At 38.9% G+C, this 21,724-nt stretch overlaps 1 protein-coding gene across 1 annotated transcript in view; it reads left to right on the top strand.

Annotated features, from left to right (window-relative positions):
• Window positions 1-21,724, top strand: part of CUX1 (cut like homeobox 1) — a 198,428-nt gene that overhangs the window by 2,216 nt on the left and 174,488 nt on the right. The window contains exon 2 of the mRNA XM_085314717.1: window positions 1,508-1,618. Within this exon, the coding sequence (XP_085170843.1) occupies window positions 1,508-1,618 (111 nt within the window). The remainder of the gene's footprint in view (window positions 1-1,507; window positions 1,619-21,724) is intronic.

Consider the following 21,724-nt stretch of genomic DNA (forward strand, 5'->3'; position numbering starts at 1 on the left):
CCCCGCTCTCCTTTCTCCAGAGGTCAAACTTAGTGTCATGTAAACCACATGCATGTCCATCCCAGCATAGAAACAGTTGAAAGTTACAGCTTTTACTGGTACAAAAAATGTTACTAACTGTTAACTAGACTTTTTTCACAGAGTATCTGGAAAGAAGTTCTGGGACTGAAATGCCTTTTACCCGCTAGTGCTGTACATGCTTTTTTTAAAAAAAACTTGTAGAACAGAGGCTTCCAGTGGTGTCCCATAGACATCGTGTGTGTGTGTGTGTGTTCATGCGCACACAGATTTTTGTTATAAGCACATGCAGTGAGGCAGAYTTTACTGGGGAGATAGTTGGGGTTTCGAGTGCAGGCATGGGGTGCGCAGGCAGAGCAATGGGATGAAGGTAGCCCAGGAGCAGACCTGCATTATGTCTTGCTTTAGCAAGTTATTGGTCTTGCTTTTCAATTCTCTTATGCAAAGCCAATTCTTTTAACTTCAGTTGCATAAGTGGGAAAACAGTGCCAAACTTTTCTTATTGATCCTTGGTTGCAACTCAATTTGGGGAATGATGCACATAGTTGAGCAGAGGATTTAGCTTTTATTGCTTCCCTGTTACATGGAAATACTGCAGAAAGGAAACAAACTGGCGCTGAAGATTGTGTGTTGCTCCACACACTTAGAAATGACCCGTTCAATCTATTATGGTGACGTTTGGAAGCACAGTACTGAGTAAAGAAGATGCTGGGATAACGCTCTGAAGTCGCTTAGACAAAGCTCGGCTGCAGTTGGTGAGCTGAGTTTGTAGTTCTGCCTAGCAGAAGCTGCTGGAAGCTAATCTGGCATTCATCAGATGATTAAAAATCCGTACTTCTAGAGGGAGGAAACTGTAAGTGGAGAGTTATCTACTAATTATCTTGAGCAACAGATTGTAATAAAAGGAAAAGATAAGTTAGTATACAAATAAGAAAGATGTAAATGRAAAAAGAGCATTGGAATATCAGTATAAAATTATATACAATATGTAATTTAAAACTGAGAGTGACTGAAGTATAGCCAGTGTAGGCTGAAGTGTAAGGTGAGCCAGCATTTGAGTTGGTCGTGATTCTTCTTTCTCAGAATAACTCAGAAAGTAAGAAGCCAGGATCTTCAAAAAGTAGTCGAGTAAAATAGACCTGGCTTGAACTCGTTAGAGCTCTGTAACCTTCCTTGGATTTGGGGATTATAGGGAGCTGTGTCTTGCATGCCACTGGCTGCTGTCCTGTATTAATGTTTSAGTAAAGCTGTGAACGATTTGGAGAAAAATGGTGATACTTTGGTCTCAAAATGGAATCGGAAAGGTTGTACACTTAATCACTTTCAGGTGTGATTTCTGCTTGGTGCTTTGTATTGCTTTATAATCCAGCGATYTCCATATAGTCAACAAGATGATTTATGCATAAGCTTTATATTTTTATTTTTCTGATGAATAGGTCTCTAACTATAGTTGCTTTTTTTTTTTTTTTTTCCTCTTCTCCCTTAACAGAGAGAGCTTGATGCCACAGCAACAGTATTGGCTAACCGGCAAGATGAAAGTGAGCAGTCTAGGAAAAAACTTATTGAGCAAAGTCGCGAGTTCAAGAAAAACACTCCAGAGGTGAGGAGAAAAGCTATTTCAGTCCTTTGAATTTCTTGAAATAGTATATGTTACTAGGCCCATTTAAGTTTTTCTGTAATGTTTTTTTTCCATGATTTTCTTGTACCTATTGCTAAGTCTACTGTCTTAACCACAACTGCTTATCTTTGACTTCTCTCCTCAGAAAGCTTCTGCATTCCTTAACTCATAAAGTATGAGCTGAGTATTTTGAAGGAGATATGAACATTAGACTTCAAACAGGTTGATCTGAATTTGATAATAATCTAAAACCTGGAGAAGTGCAAAGAGTTTTTGTTCAGTAATCCAAATGTTCTTACTACTTGCACGTAGGAACTGACATTTCACTGCCTAAATAAATATATCAAGGGCATAACTTCAAAAGTGCTTATTTTTCCACCAAAAATCAAATTAAGTTTTCCTGTTGATTTCCCTAGTACTGCAACAAGGTTAGTGCTGAGCTCTTTAGACAGCTCCCCTCAGAGGATGTGCATCACACGCTACCAGGTGGCATGTGCAAGGTGGCATGTGCGATGTTAGTCAAGCTCCAGAAAGGTGAATTTTGTATATAGGAAGCTGATAGTGTTTAAAACTTAMATGCTCATGATACTCATGATAGAATATGCAGTTTGTATATATGTGCACGTGTATGTGTAATTATATAGGAAATAAATACGAACTCATTTCATTAACTGTAATGAATGCCCTGCAATGCTTTTTTTCTTCTTTCTTTTTTTTCCTCCTTTCTCTCCCCCCCCCCCCCCCCCCCCCGATGATTGCCAGCAATCTGTTCATCCAGGAACGTTCTGTGGTTTCCAAAGCTGCTTCCAGATAACTGATACACAAGTATCATTTCCTTCCAAGTATCTTCCTGGGAGAGTAGCAGTAGGCAGCTTTTCTAACCTTTATTGCTGCTTCTCAAGTAGCAGATGCCGCTCTGCTTCCTGTTGGTGCAGCAGGAGAGATGCTGGCGGAAGTGGGATTGTTTAACCGATGCCTGAGGAGGCTCCCTGGGACAGAAGTCAGTTCTGTTGGTTTGAAAAAGAAACAATTTGAGGACTGCACCTTAGAAAGAACAGGAACAGCTTTAAAAAAGGCGTAAAGGAAATGGAGAGCAAATGTAGTAGCTCTAAAAGGGTGAGGAATTGATTCACATGGCAGAAGAGAGCAAACCATGGAGATGGAGAGAAGCAAAAGAACACAGAGGGTACAAGAAACTGTACAAAATGTGGGAAATAAATAGATGCCTGGGGACMTGTTTTCAAATTGTGTGTTAGAAACTTAAGTTCATTCTGAAAAACTAATTTGAATGTTTTTCTCCTCCTATAAGGAAAATGATGAATTCTTCAGAATGCAAATGTAACTGCCTGTTCCTAGCTGATAGTGTATTTACAGATTTGTTTCAGGATGATTTCTTTAATTCATGACAACTTTATTTTTATGGAGTAGAAGGTTTCTGGGGGAAGAAAAAACCCCAATATTGTACTTTTAAGTGCACTGTAAGGAGACCTTGCTAAACTCAGTGGGAGTTGATATGCAAAAGAAAATTATATACTCTGTATAGTTTCTTCAGCAGATACAGTAGGAAAACAATAYGCAATTTGTTCTCTCCAGTGAATAAGAAAGATAGGGAAGGAAGTGAATGGCCCCCACTGTTAAATCATTTGGTGATAAGATTTTAAAAATATTTTTAAAAAATACATTTCTGAAGCTTTTCATGCAGTATTTTGGAAGAGAGTAGAGATGTATTCATTCATGGTCTAGGTTCAAAACAATGGCTCAAAATATCCCTTGCATTTAGGGAAATTGGGACCTGTACTAGATTCTACATCTTGGTCTTGTCCCGAGACTGCTATGAAATCACATTTCTCTATAAGCTTGCATGGATTTTTGGTGTTCTTTCTCTTTCCTCTCTTTGCTGGGGTTTGCATTCTGCAGCTCTGTTCCTGAGCAGCAACACAATCTAGTTCCTCTCCTACTTTTTGGGGCAGAATTAAAAAATTAAAATGGAATAAAAAACAATCAGAAGAAAGTATCTTAACAGTGATAGTAACCAACAGTAACAGACTTCATACGCAATAGTTTCTCCTAGAGACATGGAGGAAGTAGCTCAGACATGCAAAATCTGATAGGTCTACCCTCTCCTGTCTAAGGTGATGGGTGCGGTAGAAGTGGGTGTGAATACAACTGTAGTACCACCAGAATAAGTGAGACAGTGTCAAACTCTACTTACTGGAAAACTTTACTAGTATTCATTGGTCTAATGAATTTGTCACAAAAGGTAAAGATTGTGCACCTCTGTTTTTGTCTTCAGCTGTTTTCTACCCTCCTAAATAGAATGGGAAGTGTGTGAATCATTCTTGAAGTTTAGACAACTTCAGAGGACAGGAAAAAATGAGAAGGCAGGACTATAACTACTTGACCAGGATTTTCCCAAAACTGYAAATTTGTCTGAAAACCAATCAGGCATGATGAAAATGTCCTTGAGGTGGACACGCAACACCATTGTGAGCACTGGCATTTCCTGAACTGATCTGTTTACGTTACTAAAACTTCAAACATGCCCTTGTTAATAACGAAAAAGGAGTTCTGTAACAGAAAATGCACGTGCATGCAGAACCATTCTGTAGATAAAGAAGTAACCCAGTACACAGTGTAAGCTAAATCTCCAAGCTGAAGGACCATCTTTCTTGGCATAACAAATAGAATTGCTAGATGTGRTGATAGGTTTCAGAATTCTCTTTCTGAAATTCCTCTTGTTTCTGGTTTTGTATGCCTCGCTGTCGGTGCCCGAGYGGTTTAGTCTGTGAGAGCATCTCTTTCCCTCAGCCCTGCTCCCTCCCCATAAATCAGGAGACAAGTGTCAGTTGCCTTAAGTTTCCTCTCCGTTGCTGCCGGGGATGTCCTTGGACTTTCCCTGATGTCTGCTATAAGCAATCTGGTGTTTAGCAGAAAGAGAGTCTGGAAAACTACTGATGAGATTGAGGATATTTATGCTTCTGTTTCTGAAGACCAATTTTTAAAGATGTGACAGATCTATTTGGGTCATTTCTACTTTCTTTGCAAATTGTCAGATTGCTGGAAAAGATACAGTAATATTTTTGTGGTTGTATGGATGACTRTGGGGCTTGATATTTTAATATAAAAATATTATTGCTGATTTGGTGTGTTAAGAGACAAATCTTGGAAGAAGCATCTTGTAGGTGGGGAATTTGGGGAGCAGAGAATTGGTATTGGTTTTAAATGCAGTAACTTTTAAACCCTTTACAGCTTTTAAGAGTCATATCAGACCTGCTTCCTAGAGATGTATTTGGGATGTTTTCAGTCTCAATTTGTTTTATCATGAGCCAGCTACTGAGGAAGGCTAATAGCTAGTCATGAGATCACTTGAAACATCAATTTTACTTAACTGCTGTTTGGAGGACATCTCAAAATATTTCATGTGAATTGCCACCCTGCATGACGTTATTTTCTTATAGTGACAATTCCTGACCTGTTGTGAGTAACCGCAGAATGTTGTAGGGAATTAGATTAATGCAGCCTTCTCTCCGATATGATACTTTTGTGTATTTTTACTTTGAAATTCTTCATCTCGTTCATGATGTTCTCATATGCTGATTTTGATGTGAATTAACAAAAGGTGTTTGATCATCCTTGAGGGTTTTATTTTTCATTTTTAGTCTCTCTAAATAATTCTGGTTGCACAGATAATTTTTGGCACAAAGCAAAGATACTTCTAATGCTGATAATCTTCCCTTGGTTTCTACGTGAATTTCTAGTTGAGAAACTAGATTTGCTTACCTCTTTCTGTTTTAAATGTTGAAAAGGTTACGTACTGCTTCAGTCAGTGTGTACGTTTAAGCTAGTTCACAACAGTAGTGAAAAACGTCAAAAAAATAACTGAGTAAGCCTAGACTTTGCAAATAAATGCTAATTGTTAAGTGCTTTGGGGATGGGAGATGATAGTATTTAACCCAATTTAATGYATCAGTTTCCACTGCTTTCCTTCTGCCTCTCTATCTTCAAATGTCTGGAAGAGAAAGTAAGCTTTATATGTCTGAAAGACTAGTCACGATTTTCAAGTTTTTCTTTGTGGTTTCTGTTGGATGCTGTATTCTCAGCTACTAAGCTGAAATCATTATGTGACAAGGCACATCTGATTTTTATTTACACAACAAAGTGTAGGACAGTGAGGACAATACTGCATTACAGATGCAAAAACCTCTTTTTTTAGTTCTTTGAATAAAAGATAATTTTTCACTTGCTGAGGTATGTCTTAGTCWTCACATCTGCAGTGACCAGGTCTGGGTATTGGCACGTATGCTCATGAAACGTGGGGAAACAATTTGAAAGCGGAGCAGGCGATCCCTTTCCGATTTTAGACGTGGAAAGCAGTAGACTCGAGGGTCTTCGAGAACTGGATAAGGATAAGCAAAGTTCTGCATGAGCCTTTGTAAGACGAGATCATGAAGATTAGCTGACATTATTTACTTGATTACGCTTCATTCRAAGAAGTTGAAATCAGAAAATTATTATTTTTTTTTTTTACTTGTTCAAAGCATCTTACAAACACTTGAAAAAACAATTTAGCCTGTTTTTTATTCAGATTATAATTGAAAACAGTTTTAGCRTTGATGATTTAGCCGCCACGTAAACTAGAGAGTTGCTGAACTGTGTTCCTTTGAGCACTCAGCCTTTGGAGAGGCTGGACTTGTTTGTCTGAGCATCTGCTTCGAAGTTTAAAGTTTATGTAGCATATTATTATACATTATTATATAAGTTTCTACATTTAGTAAGGTGTTGTAGTAAGCTTTTCGCTGTTCAGCGGTTACTGTCAGGCTTAACAGCTACGCAGCTGGTTAAATGAGTGCAAGAAAATAGCTGAGCCTGAGAGGCCTGGCCCAGCTGTGCTGGGGGGATAAAATAAGATAGCAGGTTTCTAACGCAGGAGCGTGCGCGCTCCGAAACCGGCAGCGCTGGCACGGCTGCTCCAAGGCCCTCCCGGGTGCAGGCGCTTTCTCGGCCGGCTCGTTGCGTTGGTCGCTGGGCTGGGCTGAAGCGTGGGTTCCTTACGGCTGCCTTCTGCTGCTTCCCGGTTGCAAAGGCGCTCTTACCGGGGACGCTTAGGAAGTCGAGGTTGCCCTTAAATACCCTGACGGCTGTGTTTTGTACGGCTGATTCTAGACTGGATCAACAGTTACAGRAGGACACAAGGGAACTTTCTAAACRGAGCCAGCAGAAGTACATGCTCCAAGGAAACAGCTTCAAAATGGTCTGGMAAATGGAATATTAGAAGGCGCCAGAAAGCAAAATAAATGAGCCTGTGAATAGGGTGCCTGAACGCTGACTGATTGCCGAGGCACCCCGAACGCTCGCGTAATTAACCCCGGGCGCTGGCGTGTGACGCTGACGTCGCCGTCGCAAGCGTGCGGTGCTGCTCGGCGTGGCGGCCGCAGAGCCCCGCCGCCGCGCGGAAACGCGGCTGGCTCGTGTGATCTTCTGATGCAAAAGTACTACTTTTCTTCGTGAGATTACRTATTAGAGTGATACGTTCTTTAGTTTCATGTTTTTGGTTTTTTTTTTCAAAAACACCACTGAAGATACAATCGTAACTTAGTAAAGGAGATGAACACAGTTATTAAGCGAAGGCTGAATTTCTTTTAAATACAAAAACCTTAAATCCTTACTCTCCACCGTTTCTGGATCATTCTGTTGAATTGCTTGGTCTCTCCAGCAAAAGGTAATCAAGGTAAAAAACCTGAATACTGAAATCRATTAGTTGAAGTAGTTATTGAAATAAGTCGAGGATCTTCTGGTTGTTGGGTAGCGCGTTGTAGCRGATTCCTGACGGTGCTGCACCGTCAGCTCTGGTCTGGTGTGTGCAACAAGGTGAAAATAGCAACGTGCCTGGAAAACTACTGAAAATGCACAGGCTGCGTTGGGAAATAGTGGATGCTCTGGCTTCTGTGTACACAGGGGTGACTATCGATTTGCTGCCATCTAGAGCTGGGTTGCTCCACTCCTTTATTTTCATTTCCCCCACGCGCCTGAGAACAGGCAGCACGTGGATGGGCTCCCTGCCCTTCCCCTGCCCAGCCTGGCAGTCCTGGCTTTGGGGTCTGTTGGTTGGTTGGTTGTTTTTATTTTTTATTTGAGTCCTGAATAGGGATGAAGTTAATCATGTTGTGTAAAAGTTAGCTGGTGTAGTATATAACTAAATATAGTTAACACAACTTGTGAATAGCAAATGTCTTGGTCTATGGCCTGGAGGTGTTTTTTTTAAAAAAAAAAAAAAGGAAAAAAAAAGGTAAAACACATTTGTGTGTCTTTCCAGACTTTATGACTTACAGTATTGAGGGAAGAAGACAAGGATGAGAGATGCTGCTTAAGTTCTCCCCTTTTTTTCCTCTCTGCCTTTCTTTTCTCTCACCATGAATTTGAAAAGGAGAGTTTATGAGCTTTTGGTAAGAAGAAATGAATTTGCAGATAAATAGTTTGCTCAAAAAGAGACACTTTTATTAATTTTCCATGACTCAAATGTAACTTTCAGTATTTTAAAAATTCTACCATTAAATTCTCTATTTTGTGTTTTTAATTTTTTTATATATTTAAAACCTTAGTAGAATGCTCAAAGCATACAATACTTTCTGTATTGTTTTAAAACATAACCGTTTCCTTCTATAAAGATCAAAATGATGACTTACCTTGTGGATGTGAAGCTAATACTAATACTTCTCTCCTTTAGTGTAATAGTATTTAGCTGCCATGTCCTCCATTTAAGGTGGGGTTTTTTTGTTGTTTTTTTTTTTGGGGGGGGGGTGGAAATTTGGAGATTACCATAACCTGAAGAGGTTCTGTTTGCAGTTTAGAGGATGTTTATGATCATTTGTACCCCATGGGTTTGTTTTTACAAAAGCTAAATGACATAGTATATTAGTATTCTGTAACTTTTTGCAGTAAATTATGGCTACATGTTTTTAAATGACATTTAAAAACTAGTTTGGAATCAGTTAGTTCCTATTTAACCTTATCCTGGAGGTCCGTTATTCAACAGTTCTTAATAATTTTGTTGTCATTATTTGATACGTACTTGACTTACACATATATACTAAGTGTTAATGGGAAAAACATCGGTGTTTCTGACATGCGTTTTCCGCATAGTGATCTCCTGCTGCCTCTTCACTTTATTGGAAGTGAGGGGACAATAAAAGAATTATAATTCACAATTGTATTTTAGTTATATTTTTCTAGTATTCTTGTAAAACTGACCTCCATTTTTCTGCRCATTGACTCTTCTCACCACCATAATTGCTGGATGTTATTAAAAGGAAAAAATTGTCTTTGTCACCCACGGCAAGCTAAACCGGAGTCTYTGGCAGATGGCATTTCCCCTGCTGTTTGCTGTGCACACATTCCTTAATGCCAGCAGTGAGTCTTGCTGCAGCTCAGTGTTTTGGAGAACAGCATATTCAAGCCAGAAATAAGCATTTTTAGCATATGAGCCCTTATTTGTTGTCTTTTGCCTGTCTTGGATAGCTGCTAAATTTTCAGTGTGTTACACTTAGCTTTGAAAAGGATTGCTGCCATATAGTTTAAAAAAAAAAAAAAAAAAAAAAAACTTTGTAAGTACTGGGTCAGTTTGTTCATTGGACTGTTGAACTAGTGTCCTGGTTCACTGAATTTGCTGCATCTTCAGCACTGGTTTCTTGTCCAAAAGCAGATGATCTCACTTTTTGCAGGAGGGAGAAGAGGGCAGGAAAGGTTCTAGCTAGGTAGCTTGGCCAGGTCCTTGGAGAATCATTTTGAGGCAGCAGGATTTTGAGAAGCTTGCACAGAATATATTAATATTTATTATTATTATTATTGATGTGTAAGGTTTCCAGTATAACTGGGTACCTCAACAACAGCATTTGTAAGGCTCTGAGGTCTGGCAGAATAACCCCCTTTAGCCACAGAAGTAAGGAGCACAGATTGTTACTTTACTAGGCAGAAAAATAAGGCTACTTTGGGTAACCATCTCTGTCTCCGGTAAGGAGCACAGATTGTTACTTTACTAGGCAGAAAAATAAGGCTACTTTGGGTAACCATCTCTGTCTCCGTTTTCTTCTCTAAAAACATTCGTAAATCAGTTTTTTACAATATGTGCCCTTCAAAAATCTCTATTTAAAACTGAAAGTATATATATTATTTTATTGAAGATTTGAAAAATATTCAAGGAATTACCTCTGATATAATTGAAGTTGTTAGAGTTGGTCAAGAAATTAATTGCTCTATAGTCACTTGCTCTTAGTAATTTATATTTGTTCTGTTTAAGCATTTTTCTGCTTAAACATGCTTGACAGGTGAAGAATGCATTTTTCTTCTAGCAACATCAGTTGCAGGTATTAGATTTCAGTAATGTCAAGAGTGCTGTATTTTCCATTACAGTAAAGGGGAATAGTGGATTTTTTTTTTCCTTTTTGCATTACTGTGGTTTACAAAGGAATACACTTGTAAGCAGATGTTTACAGATTACTCTCATTAGACATTCAGTGCAACTATGAATTTCTGCTATTGTTAAGAATGAAACAATTTAAGACTTTTTTTTTTCCCTGCATTGTACTTGCTGTTGCTTGAACTTTCTAGGAGTGACCCATCTGGACCATAGCCAGAAGGAGCGATGGGGTAGGGGGAGGTTAGGGAGTGTGGGTTTAAGAGGAGTACGTTTGCAAGGTCAGAGCTTGCAGGTGAAGAAAAACACCCTCCATTTTACAGGGTATTTGTCATCTTTCCTCCTGAAGAATGGCTGTAGTGTAAAGAAATGTGCATTAAGAAGAATAACGTGATTGAATGAGTGCTTCACTGACTGTCTTTGTCACTTTTAAGGGAAAATGTTTGGATTCACTTAGTTGAAATAGCTGAGATTTTTCTCACTGCTGTGCTGACGATTAACAGCCATTCTTACGCCTTGCATTATGCTATTTATAAAGGTAAGTACAAGACTGGGAATGTATATATAGATCACACAAAAATAAGGCTGAGAACTCTTAAAGCAAGTCTGAAGTTCAGTTCCTAAATTTGCTTTGCATTTAAATATTCAGTTGATGTGTTTTAAGATTTGACATACAAAAATAACAGGCAAGCATGATGCCTGTCCTTCCTTCTTTGGTATATGTACAAGAAGAAGAAATAATTAAACCTCTTCAATTAGTACTTTTCCTTTTTACTTTGTGAACAAATATGCTCTAAATCTCTTCCAGTTCATCCACTGGACCACCTCAAAGTCATTCAGGTATAATTAAAGGAACATGTTGTTCTCATTAAAATTACTGTGTTGTCATGAATAAATCCTTTAATAACAGTTACCAGTTGCTGGAAATTCTTTTCCTTGTTCTGACAGTGGATAAGTGAAAAGTTGGATCTGCTTGAAACAAGAGCAGAAGCGATTAATTTGCTAAGGGAAGATGTTCACAAACAACATGACTAGGTTACAGATTATAGATATAAGCTTTTACATTAAAAAAAAAAAAAGAGTAATAAACTTTCTGCAGGATTGCTCTCTTACGGTCAGTTTTGGATGAAATGTTGAGGCAGAAGTTGAGGAGGAGGAGTATTTTTAATATGCTGTTAAAGTGATTTGACATCCACAGATTTTAAGTATGTTTTGCACACTTTACAACAACAACAACAACAAAAAAGCAGCTTCCTGGTAACCATTTTTAAATAAATTAAATGACATATGAGAACTAGAGCAGTTGAGAGTAGAGTTTTTATTTTAGAATTCTTTTTGCATTAACACATCTGCAGTGTTGATGAATATATGGAAAAATAAAATTGTGCTTCTATCCTGCCATGTCTCCAATGTGACAATAAATCAACTTTTTTTTTCCTTTTAAAATGTCTGGCCTTGTAATTTATGTTTGCATAACCCATTACTAAATTCATAGTAGGTGTTTTAGTTGGCAGGCACAATTCCAGGGATTCAGTGAGCTTATTTTAATACTGAGCTTTTGTTACTGTTCATAATTATGTGTAGAAATATATATATATTCTTAATTATAAAAACTAGCTTGTTTTAGTTTTGGATCTTATTTTAGTTCCTAAACAGAAATTGTGTTTTAAAGCTGTGGAAGAATTAGCATATTTTAGACTTGAAAAAGAAATGGGTATTTACTAGGGCTTTTTCCATTTAGAAGAAAAAGTAATCAAGAAGTACAAAAAAAGTGAAGTTGTGATGGATCCCTGTTGCTATTGTTAATTTTTTGAAGATTCTTTTATAGTCATGTTATAAATATTTAGGCCAGCATCAAGACAGTATGCAAATAAAAGAAGTTTTATTAATAACCATTATCTGGACTCTGTTAATAAATATGTATGACTCATAAGAATAAACCCATCCAATAAATATAAGAGCCATACAAAACCCTTTACATTTTTAATGGACTTGCAGATGGAATAATTTAGTGCAGCTATAGTTAGTGAGATTCCAATTCCTCTAACTCTATTTCTCATCTACTTGAAAGCTTTCATGTGAAATACATTGCTACCATTCATGCTTCCACCTTGTCTGTGTTTAAAAACCATAAAGTTGTGGTTTTACAATTTTTGAAGCACTAATACTTATTTATGGCTATATTTCTTCTTGTTTATAACTGCRGAGGTGGTTATTTATGTATTGAATGTATAGTGACTTTTTTTTTTTTTTTGAAACGTTATTCTTGGAAGCTGTAACACTATACTAATATTTAGCAGTTAAGATAGGGCTGAGATTTTAGGCGGGTACTGCTGCTTGCAACACCGAAGAGTGTGTATAAATCAAATATTCCTACGTATGCTGCTTAGTTTGTCCCTGACTTATGATGCTAGTCCACTGAATTGAAGGTTAATTAAATGCTTGTGCTTTGGTAATCTTGTATGCTTACCTTAATGCGTGCAGCGGGCCTGGCTTGGAGGATCTAACTAGTTCGATTATAACTCTTAAGATTAAAACTCTTAAAAATGACAGCGTGCAGTGCACTTCTAATTAAAAATAGTTTTGTATAATTTCTTGTGATTCTCTGAAGTGCGGTGAGCAATGAAACTATCACCTGACTGCTTCAGTTCATTTGCAAACAGAAACAAAATAAAAAAAATCCAGTAGTTTGAATTGACTAATGTAGTTACGTCATCATCGCATCTTGTGAAAACATCTGTTGTTTTTCCCAAATACTTTTGAGTTTGCTCCCTACTGGATAAATAACTGTGCTTTAAAGTGTTATACAACTTCTGTCCAATTCCTCGGCATCCTGCCCAGCAGAAATGGTAAATGTTCAGGTACTTGTCCTGTGATTATGTAGTTTATATGAATGTGGAGGGGGAAAAAACCCAACCTTTTAATGAGCAGGATATCGCTGAAGACATTCCTGTGTGTAGAGTGAATGCTGATAAATGAAGTGCTCTGTAAGAAGAGAGACTTGTGCACGATCCGGGGTTTTAAAAGCTCATTTGAAACTATGATGCTTTTATTTAGTGAAAGATTGTGCTGGGAATGCTCTTTAAAAATGCCTAAATGCGTTAAGACTTCTCAGCCGTGTTTGTCAGAAGCGATTTGAGCGCCGAGGAGCTGAACTGCCATGCACTTTCGGTGCACTTTAGGGCATGTCTCTACCTGCAGTATAACTTTGCTAAGTCTGCTGCTGTGACCGTGGTCTCAAATGTGGCTTAATGCGTTCCCTTTGCTGTCAGCAGTGTGCAGCTTCCTTCCCAGGTAGCTCGCTGAGCATGACGCTGGGGACCGTGCTGCATCCCAGGTTTTACGTGCCAGATCTCGAAAGGCTCCATCGGACAAGTTAACTTGTCACTGATTTACCCCCTTTGCCTCTAGCTCCTGCTGATGCACAGCTGAAGAACTTGAGCAGGGCAAACGATYGCCGGGTTCGCAGTGAAAGCGAGCAGCTGGAGCTGGGCTTGGGGTGGCAATCGCCAAGTTCGTTTCCTGACCGGTACGACAGATTGGAGCAGCTCCCTTCGGAAGAGCRGGTTGCGTGACTGTATCGAAGGGCTCTCCCGTGCTCAGTGTGCGACTGCCCGGAGCTTCCCTTGGCCAGCCAAGCTGGAGAATTTAGATCAGATTTGCACATCCTTCGGGCACTTTGTAGCAATCCAAACCCTGGAATAGAGTCTCGCTTTTGGCRGAAAGCAATCGGAGTCAGCGCAGGGGTTGCTTGGTGCTTGGGGGTGGGCAAAGCCTTGGTGGCTTTCACATTACCAGTGCGCAGGCAAAAACATTTGTTGCTGAGAAGGAAGCGGTGGCAACAAAGTGAAGCCTGTCTGTTTAGGTAGGAGGGGGGGCTCGCACCCCCTGCCAGCCCTCTCCCGCGGGGACCCAGCCGCAGGTTGGCGTGGGGGGAGACGCCTCGGACGTGGTGGCGGGGTCTGTAGTAACTATTGCTCGTGTAAACGCTGAAACTCTGTTCAGAGCCCAGAGCTGAATGTGGCTAATGGCACGCTGCAGCCATGCAGCAAATCCCTTCCAGGATGGGATATAATTTTAAAACGCTCTGCCTTATTGCAAATGTATTATTGCTTACAGTGCGCTTGGTTCATCCATGCGGTTAAAGCAAGGGCACCAATAAAGGAAATGAAGTGATGCCTTGTTAGGAATCGGAAGACGTTTTTAGTCAGAAAGAAGTCAGGTAACTAGTTGAAGTAGTTCTTTAATTAATGCTTGATAAAGTAATAAGCCTGTTTAAAAATGTGCTTTCAGTTACAGGGAAAAGAGTATATTAAGTTCACCTGTTGGGAGGATTATCTCTGCTAAACACACACATTTTACATGAGCCCAAAATAGATCCTTTAAAAATTAATACCAAAATAGGTTTGCAGACGATAGCGAGATTTCCTTCCGACCTGTTTTGCGGTGCGCTCATCTGCTTTTTCAGGAATTTTAAGCATTGAAGGAATGAAGCAAAAGCTCCTGCTTGTCTTTGAAATGGATGCCTCTTTGATAAGTCTCTGATCTCTGTATCCGGAGTTGTAGCAGCAGATTCAAACASTGATTGTAAAATTGGGAGACTAAAATGTAGCCACGACAGCTTCAAACACTCTCTCTCTCTCTGTCAGATTCAATGCACAGGACATTGCCAGGAGTTAAAACGATGCGAAATTAAAGTAGCCTACTAAATTTACCTGCCATGGAGAATCCACAAAAGAGCTGCCACTTCTAATCCTCAAATTCGTTTGAAATTATTTTTTTTTTTCAAATTGGACTCCCTGATCTCTTCAGCTCAAGCTGTTGTACAGATTTGAAAAGCTGTCTCTTCTTGTCAGATCACTGGTTTAATAATAATAATATCTTACGTTTATATAGTCCTTTCATCCCGCAGGTTCCCAAAGTGCTTTACAAGCTCTCTGTAGACGAAATCGTGCCGCCACCTTGGGTGGCTGGCGCTAGTCCCGCAGCGGGTGGCCGGCAGCTCGTTACGGTCGCCTTCCTCGCCCAAGCGACAGGCGCGAGCCATCCCCGCGCTCTTCCCAGAGCCAGCGCGCCGTTCGCGCTCGGCTTTGGCAACGTGAACCCTCAGAGAGACGATGGGTCCAATCCAGAAGCGAGGACGTGGTAAAGAAAAAGCWTCGCGGCTGCTATGTTGCAGCCCCCTGGTAATTTTCTTCTGTGATTTCTTCCCCTCCCACCCTGCACTTTTTAATGTGAAAAATACCCTCAGCCTTGCTTTGGAGAGCAAGAGGAGTGACTCCCCATGACTCTTTCAGAAATGTGCATTGGAAAACATGTAGGTGACTGGAGTATAAAGAAGTTATACTAATTAAAAAAAATATTCTTACTGGTCTCGTTATGGTGACTGCTTGGACCAGCTAGTTCAGACTTGTCAATAAATGCATTATAGCATTATTTTATTTTATTTTTTGAATCTCTGGAAGTTGGAGATGATCATGCGGAATAAATTTCTTTYAAATTAGTTCTAACTCTTGAGGTAATCATTTCTGGGAGCAAAGCGCTATTGAAGTGGGATGTTTACTGCTCATTAGTGGAAGAGGAGCAAATGAGCTGAGCCACTCTGCATGGGTTTCTGACAGAAGAAAGGGCAAGAGTACGTTCCCAGAGGATTAGAAATTATTAATACCGTGAGACCGTGATTGATCTAGCTTATTTTATCTTGTGTTGGTTCTTAATGTTGTGTTTTGTTCAGCTTCAAGTTTGCCYCTTCCAAGATTGCTGATGCTGAAAGACAACTGTAGAAAATGAGGATCCTTCGTTTGGGAACTTCGAAGCCACTGACTGCCAACCCAGTGTTGGAAGAACGYGTGGCTCTTACAAGTCCCTCTGCAATTTTGAATCATGCCTGACCTCATAGCTGTTTTCTAAATTATTCTGAGTTTTGTTATTAGATACCCTTAGAGATATTTACTGAGTCCAAATCACATTGAATAATCTCCCTTCTTCCTTACCTACCTTTCAGGGGCAGAAGGGAAGCTAAAGAGGAAGGCTCCCCTTCTGCTGAAGGGAAGGGGTTAAATTCAGTAAATTACAACCATGGCCAGTAATTAGTGATGGACTTACTCTGGCCTCACTGTAAATTACTGAGATCCGATTTCTATCTGGTAACAAAGCTTAATCAGAATCAATCTTACTGTTTTGAACCTGTAGGGAACCTTCTAATTTCATGTATTCACATTTTGGCTAGTCACTGTACTGGAAATCTTGGTAGTAGTGGGGCAGTACGGGGAGGCCCTGGGGTAGAAGATGACGGGATGGCCCTGCTGTGGGTCAGGACCCCTTCAAGTGCTTACCAAACTGGCACAACGTCTGTGCATGGTTTTCCTCGGAGATTATTCCATGGTGGCGTTTAAATTTGGTGTGAGGAGACCCTGGCGTGGAACAGTCCGTCAGTGGTGGCATCTCAGAATAGCAGCAATATACGGTGTATTCTTAGCACGTACGGACTGCGGGTGAACAGGATTCATAAGTTTTTCAGGTTGGTTACTACTATATCTTACTCTCTTAGCCTGGTCTGCAAGTTTCTTAAAGGGATTACATTCCCAARCCTGGGATTTAAAGCTAGTTTTAATGAGTTTGATGAGCCTCTGTAGCAGTCTTCCTTAGAAGCCTGTCTGCCTAACTAGCATTTTAACAGCAATTCCCTCTGCTCCGGAGCTTAGCAAGCTTAATGTTTTGAGGACTTCTTCCCCACTGGATGGTGGCACATAAAGACAAGCTCTACTGAACAGTAATATTCCTCACCAAAAAATGAGTGTCTTTAGACTTAAAGTTGCAATTCRTTAGTGTTAGAGCTGGCTTAGTTCTTTGTCAGCAGCAAAGCAGCGTGAAAAGTTTGCCGGGTGCCACTAGCACTTTATCCTGAAGTTCCTCACCACTTTCTGGGGGGAGGATAAGTCTTGCTGATCTCCCCAAAGTGATTAATTGACCAAAAAACCCTCCCTAGGATACTCACTGAAGAAAGTCTCTTGTGAGTTCTTATTGCTTGCTTAAATTTCTCTTGCATTTCTTTGACTGTGAGCTGGAGCAGAGGAGYTCAGATGCTGAATATGTGTGTGTGTGCAGGTGTGTACACACAAATACAAGGAGTTTCTMTTAYAGAGAGAAGTGATACTGGTGTCTTAGTGCAAAAGCGTACAGTATCCCTCTACTGGACATGGTTTTCCAAAAAATTCTGAGTCTCAACAACAGTGCTAGCATGTTTTCGGATGTGTGAATGTATATAAAGACAAGTCTCAGGAAATAGYTTCTAATAAGCAATTTTTACATGCGCTATATCTGAGTAAAGTAGGTCTGTTTTGACTGTATGTTTTATAGGGCATTTGACTCTAAAATCCTGTTGCTGCTCCAGAAGTAGGTATTGCTGTGCTGTTACCCAGGTTGGGGTAATGTTTGAGCGAAGAAAAAGAGAAATTTCTGCATTCCTTTTTTGATAAAAGAGGAAAGAGATGCAGCGTGGTTTTTGYACATGAGCTTTTGAAATTCCAGAGGTATTTTGTGGAGATAAATTAGTTGGCAAAGTGTGTGTTKAACTATTTTTTTTGTCAAACTACTTTTTAGAAGCAAAAGTAGATTTTGGTATCAGTGTTTTGTTCTCATTATTAATATCAGATATTAAGTTTTCTGACACATTCAGTTTCTTTTTTGAATGTAGTGTATATCAAAGTAGGCTATTACATTTGGTATCTACATGCTTCAGAATGCATTCAGAAAAATCAGTATTTTAAGGAGTTYAGGGGCATCATCTTTGTCTGTTTTCAGAACTTAAATTCTAAAAAAAAAATGCATTTTCTGGACATAAATTCTAAAAAATGTGCATTTTAAAAATATATCCTTTTTAAAGGGTCARCTACTTTGTGCTTATACATTTGTCCTCATATGACATTTTGGGGAGGGGAACTTGGAAAATATAAACTTAAAAMTTTTAATGCTCAGAAATTTATTATTCTCATTAATAGCTTCTGTATTATTTGTGTTATTTTATTTCATTTTCTATGGAAGTGACAGAGGATGTGTTTTTTCYTTGTCAGTACAAGTAAACGCTAAGTGCTTGGGTACAGCATCATCTGCAGCATTTAAGAATACTTAAGTGCTAATAGCATCTCTGTGTTTCTTTCTTCCTTTAGTAAGCATGATGATTTGAAGGAAGAGAAAATGACTCACAAGTTCTGACTCGTAGCTGCCGAATAGGATCGTCTATAATTGAAACTTTGGCATTAGTTGCATGCTCCTTTCATAAGTATTTGCTTTTTACCTTGCAGTTTTTTTTAAAAAGTGGAACGCAATCAGGTGCAAGTGATGTTACAAAAAATCTTATTGCCAAACCTGTACTGTTGAGAAATAAAATATTTTTATTGAAACCARTAATTTAATTTTATCAATGTACTGACTTCTTGCTTGCAGAGCAGGCAAATTGGCAATTAGTATTCCAATAACCCAGTCTTAGGGGTAGATTTATCTCATGTTAGATGCATTATAAAACATAATGTGTTCCAGGATTTGCTATTTTTCAATCTGATCTTTTAAATTTGCGCCAGGAATCAAAATTTTACATTGGAATTGATTAAAATCCAGAACATTCAACAACTRTATTTGTTGACTATAGGAGATAATAAAGGGATAACTAGTAAATAAATACTTTGTGCTTGAAACGTCCTAGGTTTTAATTCAATTATTTAAGACCCTTGGACACACTACTATTGAAGTGTCTGTTAGTAAAAGTTGCACGTATTCTGTTGTGTTGACAATATTTAAAGCTAAAAGTTTGGCTTCTAAATGTCTGTGAATCATCACGGTTTCTAAAAGGTAAATAATTATATTTGTGTCTACTGTGTTTCATCTCCGTCTTTCCTCTCTTTTCCTTTTTCAAATTTAGGAAGAAGTGCTGTGCCTGTTGCGTGTTTTTGTGCAACGATATACAAACAGAAGTGGTGCTGACAGCAGAATGATATTTGCTTGATAAAAGATTGAGTAAAAAACCTTGATGTTTCATCTTCAATAAATTCAGCTTATAAGCTTAACATTCTTGAGCCACAATAAGAGAAAGGTATTTAAATCTATGAGGAAGATCTGTTTCTGAGAATTGTAGTGACTTTTATTAGATAAAAAGGAAATATTAACCTTTCTATCAGCGGGTGGATGGAAAAAAGAGGCTTAGTGGATAAAAATCATGACATTTATCTTTTTAAAAACAGGGTCTTGCAGGTTGGGATCTTTGGTTGGAGGCCTTCCAAAGCAGGATGACTAAGTAAGAAAAGACAACTCCCAAAGCTGCTGGGTGGAGTTCCTTGACTGGTACCAGTAAATTCCCAGAAAGGAAAACAATTGCTTCTGAATTGGTATTCTCTAATCCAAAGATTATTCACTTATCAATTCTGTAAAAATATYCTAAATAGTTTCCCAGAATTCTCACAGAAAGAAGTTGTTGTTTTAATAGGGATGTGTATCTTTTGCTTGTGCAGTGGTGGTAGATGTGCCATAGGAAGCTGCTAAGCATTTGTTAATATTAAAGAGCAGAAAGGGAGATGGGAGGTGAAACAAGCAGAAAATCAGAAAAATTAGGAATTTTTAGGGTTTTTTTTAAGGAAAAAAACTAGGTGCAATGTAGCACTGAATCTTGACCTGTAGTACAAAACCCTACTGGGAAAGGTCAAAGTGGTAGCTAAAACGTTCCTTTTAAAATAACTTTTAGGAGAAAAATGTATACATTTCTAATATAATATTTACCTTTTTGTATTACTGGACTGAGCTGAGTTAAAGTTGTATTTTTGTGATGTATTCAGATAGCAAAGCATACATTTTTCAGTATAAGTAACTCTTTGTAGAGTGTTACAGATTCCTCTGAGGTCATATGCAGATGACAGATTTTTATATGTGATGTGATGCAGTTTGTATGAAGGGGGGAGTAGCAATATATATTCCTCTGATATTTGTAAAACATTTTTTCAAATGGCACAGTTTGGCAGAAATCTGCATCCTTGCTGTCAGTAAATTTTCTTGCTTTTGAAATATCATCTGCACTTTTTTTCTGTTGTGTTAATTAGCAAGTAGTTCATAGTAAGTTGGTGAGAGCTGTAAAAGTCAGAGATTATTGACTATTCAAAAATAGCACATTGAAAACAAAATCCCAGGAATTGGKCATTTTTAGAATTTGGAAAGGTAGTGTTTGTTTTTTGGCAAGTTAGTAGTCTTTAAACTATATTTTTGTTGACTGTTGCAAGCTTAGTACTTTCTTTCAGGTTCTAGATGCWTTTTGTTTTTCATATTTAAAGCCATAAATATTTGTGCGTAATTTGTGAGCAACTGGAGCAGGGTGAAGTAACTTTACCAAAAATATTAGGTGTAGAAATCTTTTTTAAATATGAAAAATGCTTWAAGGATTACTTTGAGGGAACTTCCTACTTGCATAAATTTGGGGTTTTGTTACAAAAGATTCACTGTTGTTTGCTTTGTAGTAACTGCTGAGAAGTTTTTGCATTATAACTGGTTGCCGATTCTTAGCCCCACTGATTGCTGATTCGTGTTTTGTTTCAAATCTACCTTTGGTGATGGTGGTCAAATGCTTTCAGCCGTGCTCTTTGGCACCTGCTTTTGGAGGAAGAAATCACCGAATCTGTATCGGGAAAKTCTGCTTGGGCTTCCAGTACAGATTCTTCTCGTGGGACTACTTAACACTTTGAGCGCTACGTGTTTATTCTGGCCCTTAGCTTGGACCTGCCAATGTAGGAAACCCGGCCAGAGGCTGCAAGAATTCCTCCCAGAAAAAACTTCCTTCTCAGCTGTAAAAGAGAAATGTTTACCAGGGAGCTGCAGCTTAGCAGTGTGCATATCGAACAAGGAGAAACGAGATGGCAGGGAAATCGATAGTGAGCTGAGCTGGCAGAAGAGTTTGCGTCCAGGACACRTCGATGACGAGGGATATGAGGATTGACAGCAACATGCTTTTGTGCTACTTCACATGTATTCTCTGCTTTTACTGTAATGTTAGAATTATCATAAACGAAAGTGTCGTGCGTTTGGCTTTGGCATCTGGCACGTATTAACCAGCTCTGGTTAACAGGCCTGCTGTTTCGCTCCTTTTGCTGCTTAGGAGCACGAAGTGTCAAACCCAAGTTTTTAAGTTGCTGTCTAGGAATAGCGCTGTAATTGAGAAGATACACTGGAAATGCCTGTAGGATAAAGTTTCGTTTTTATTTCCTGACCATCAAGATATCTCCTAGTGGTAATTACCCTTAACCTTAAAAAGATTGGAGCTGGGTAYGGTATTGATCATGTCGTAGGGCTGAATGCAATGTAAAAGAGTGAGATTTTGAAAGGCAGAGATTTCATACAGGAAAGTGCAATTTTCCATAGATCTCGAGACAAGATAATACCTCCTCACTCCGGTATCGTGTGAGAAAGATTGAGGAGCRCTCAGAGTATCAAATGAATGCGAATGGTCTGTTTTTGGGGACAGAAATGGGTGCTTCCTACGTAGACATAGCTCTCCCTCTCGCCGTCTCTGTCCRCAGCCTGTATAGGCTGTTGGGACTGTGTCTGATCAGAGTAGTATCTTCAGGACTCTCCTATGGGTTCATCTGTTCGTTCTTACCAGAGATTTAGCTGCTCAGAGTTTGTTTGTTGGGTTTTTTTGCAAG

The sequence above is a fragment of the Rhea americana genome, unplaced genomic scaffold (assembly GCF_003343005.1).
Source record: "Rhea americana isolate MKP2758 unplaced genomic scaffold, rheAme1 scaffold_111, whole genome shotgun sequence".
Lineage (NCBI taxonomy): Eukaryota > Metazoa > Chordata > Aves > Rheiformes > Rheidae > Rhea > Rhea americana.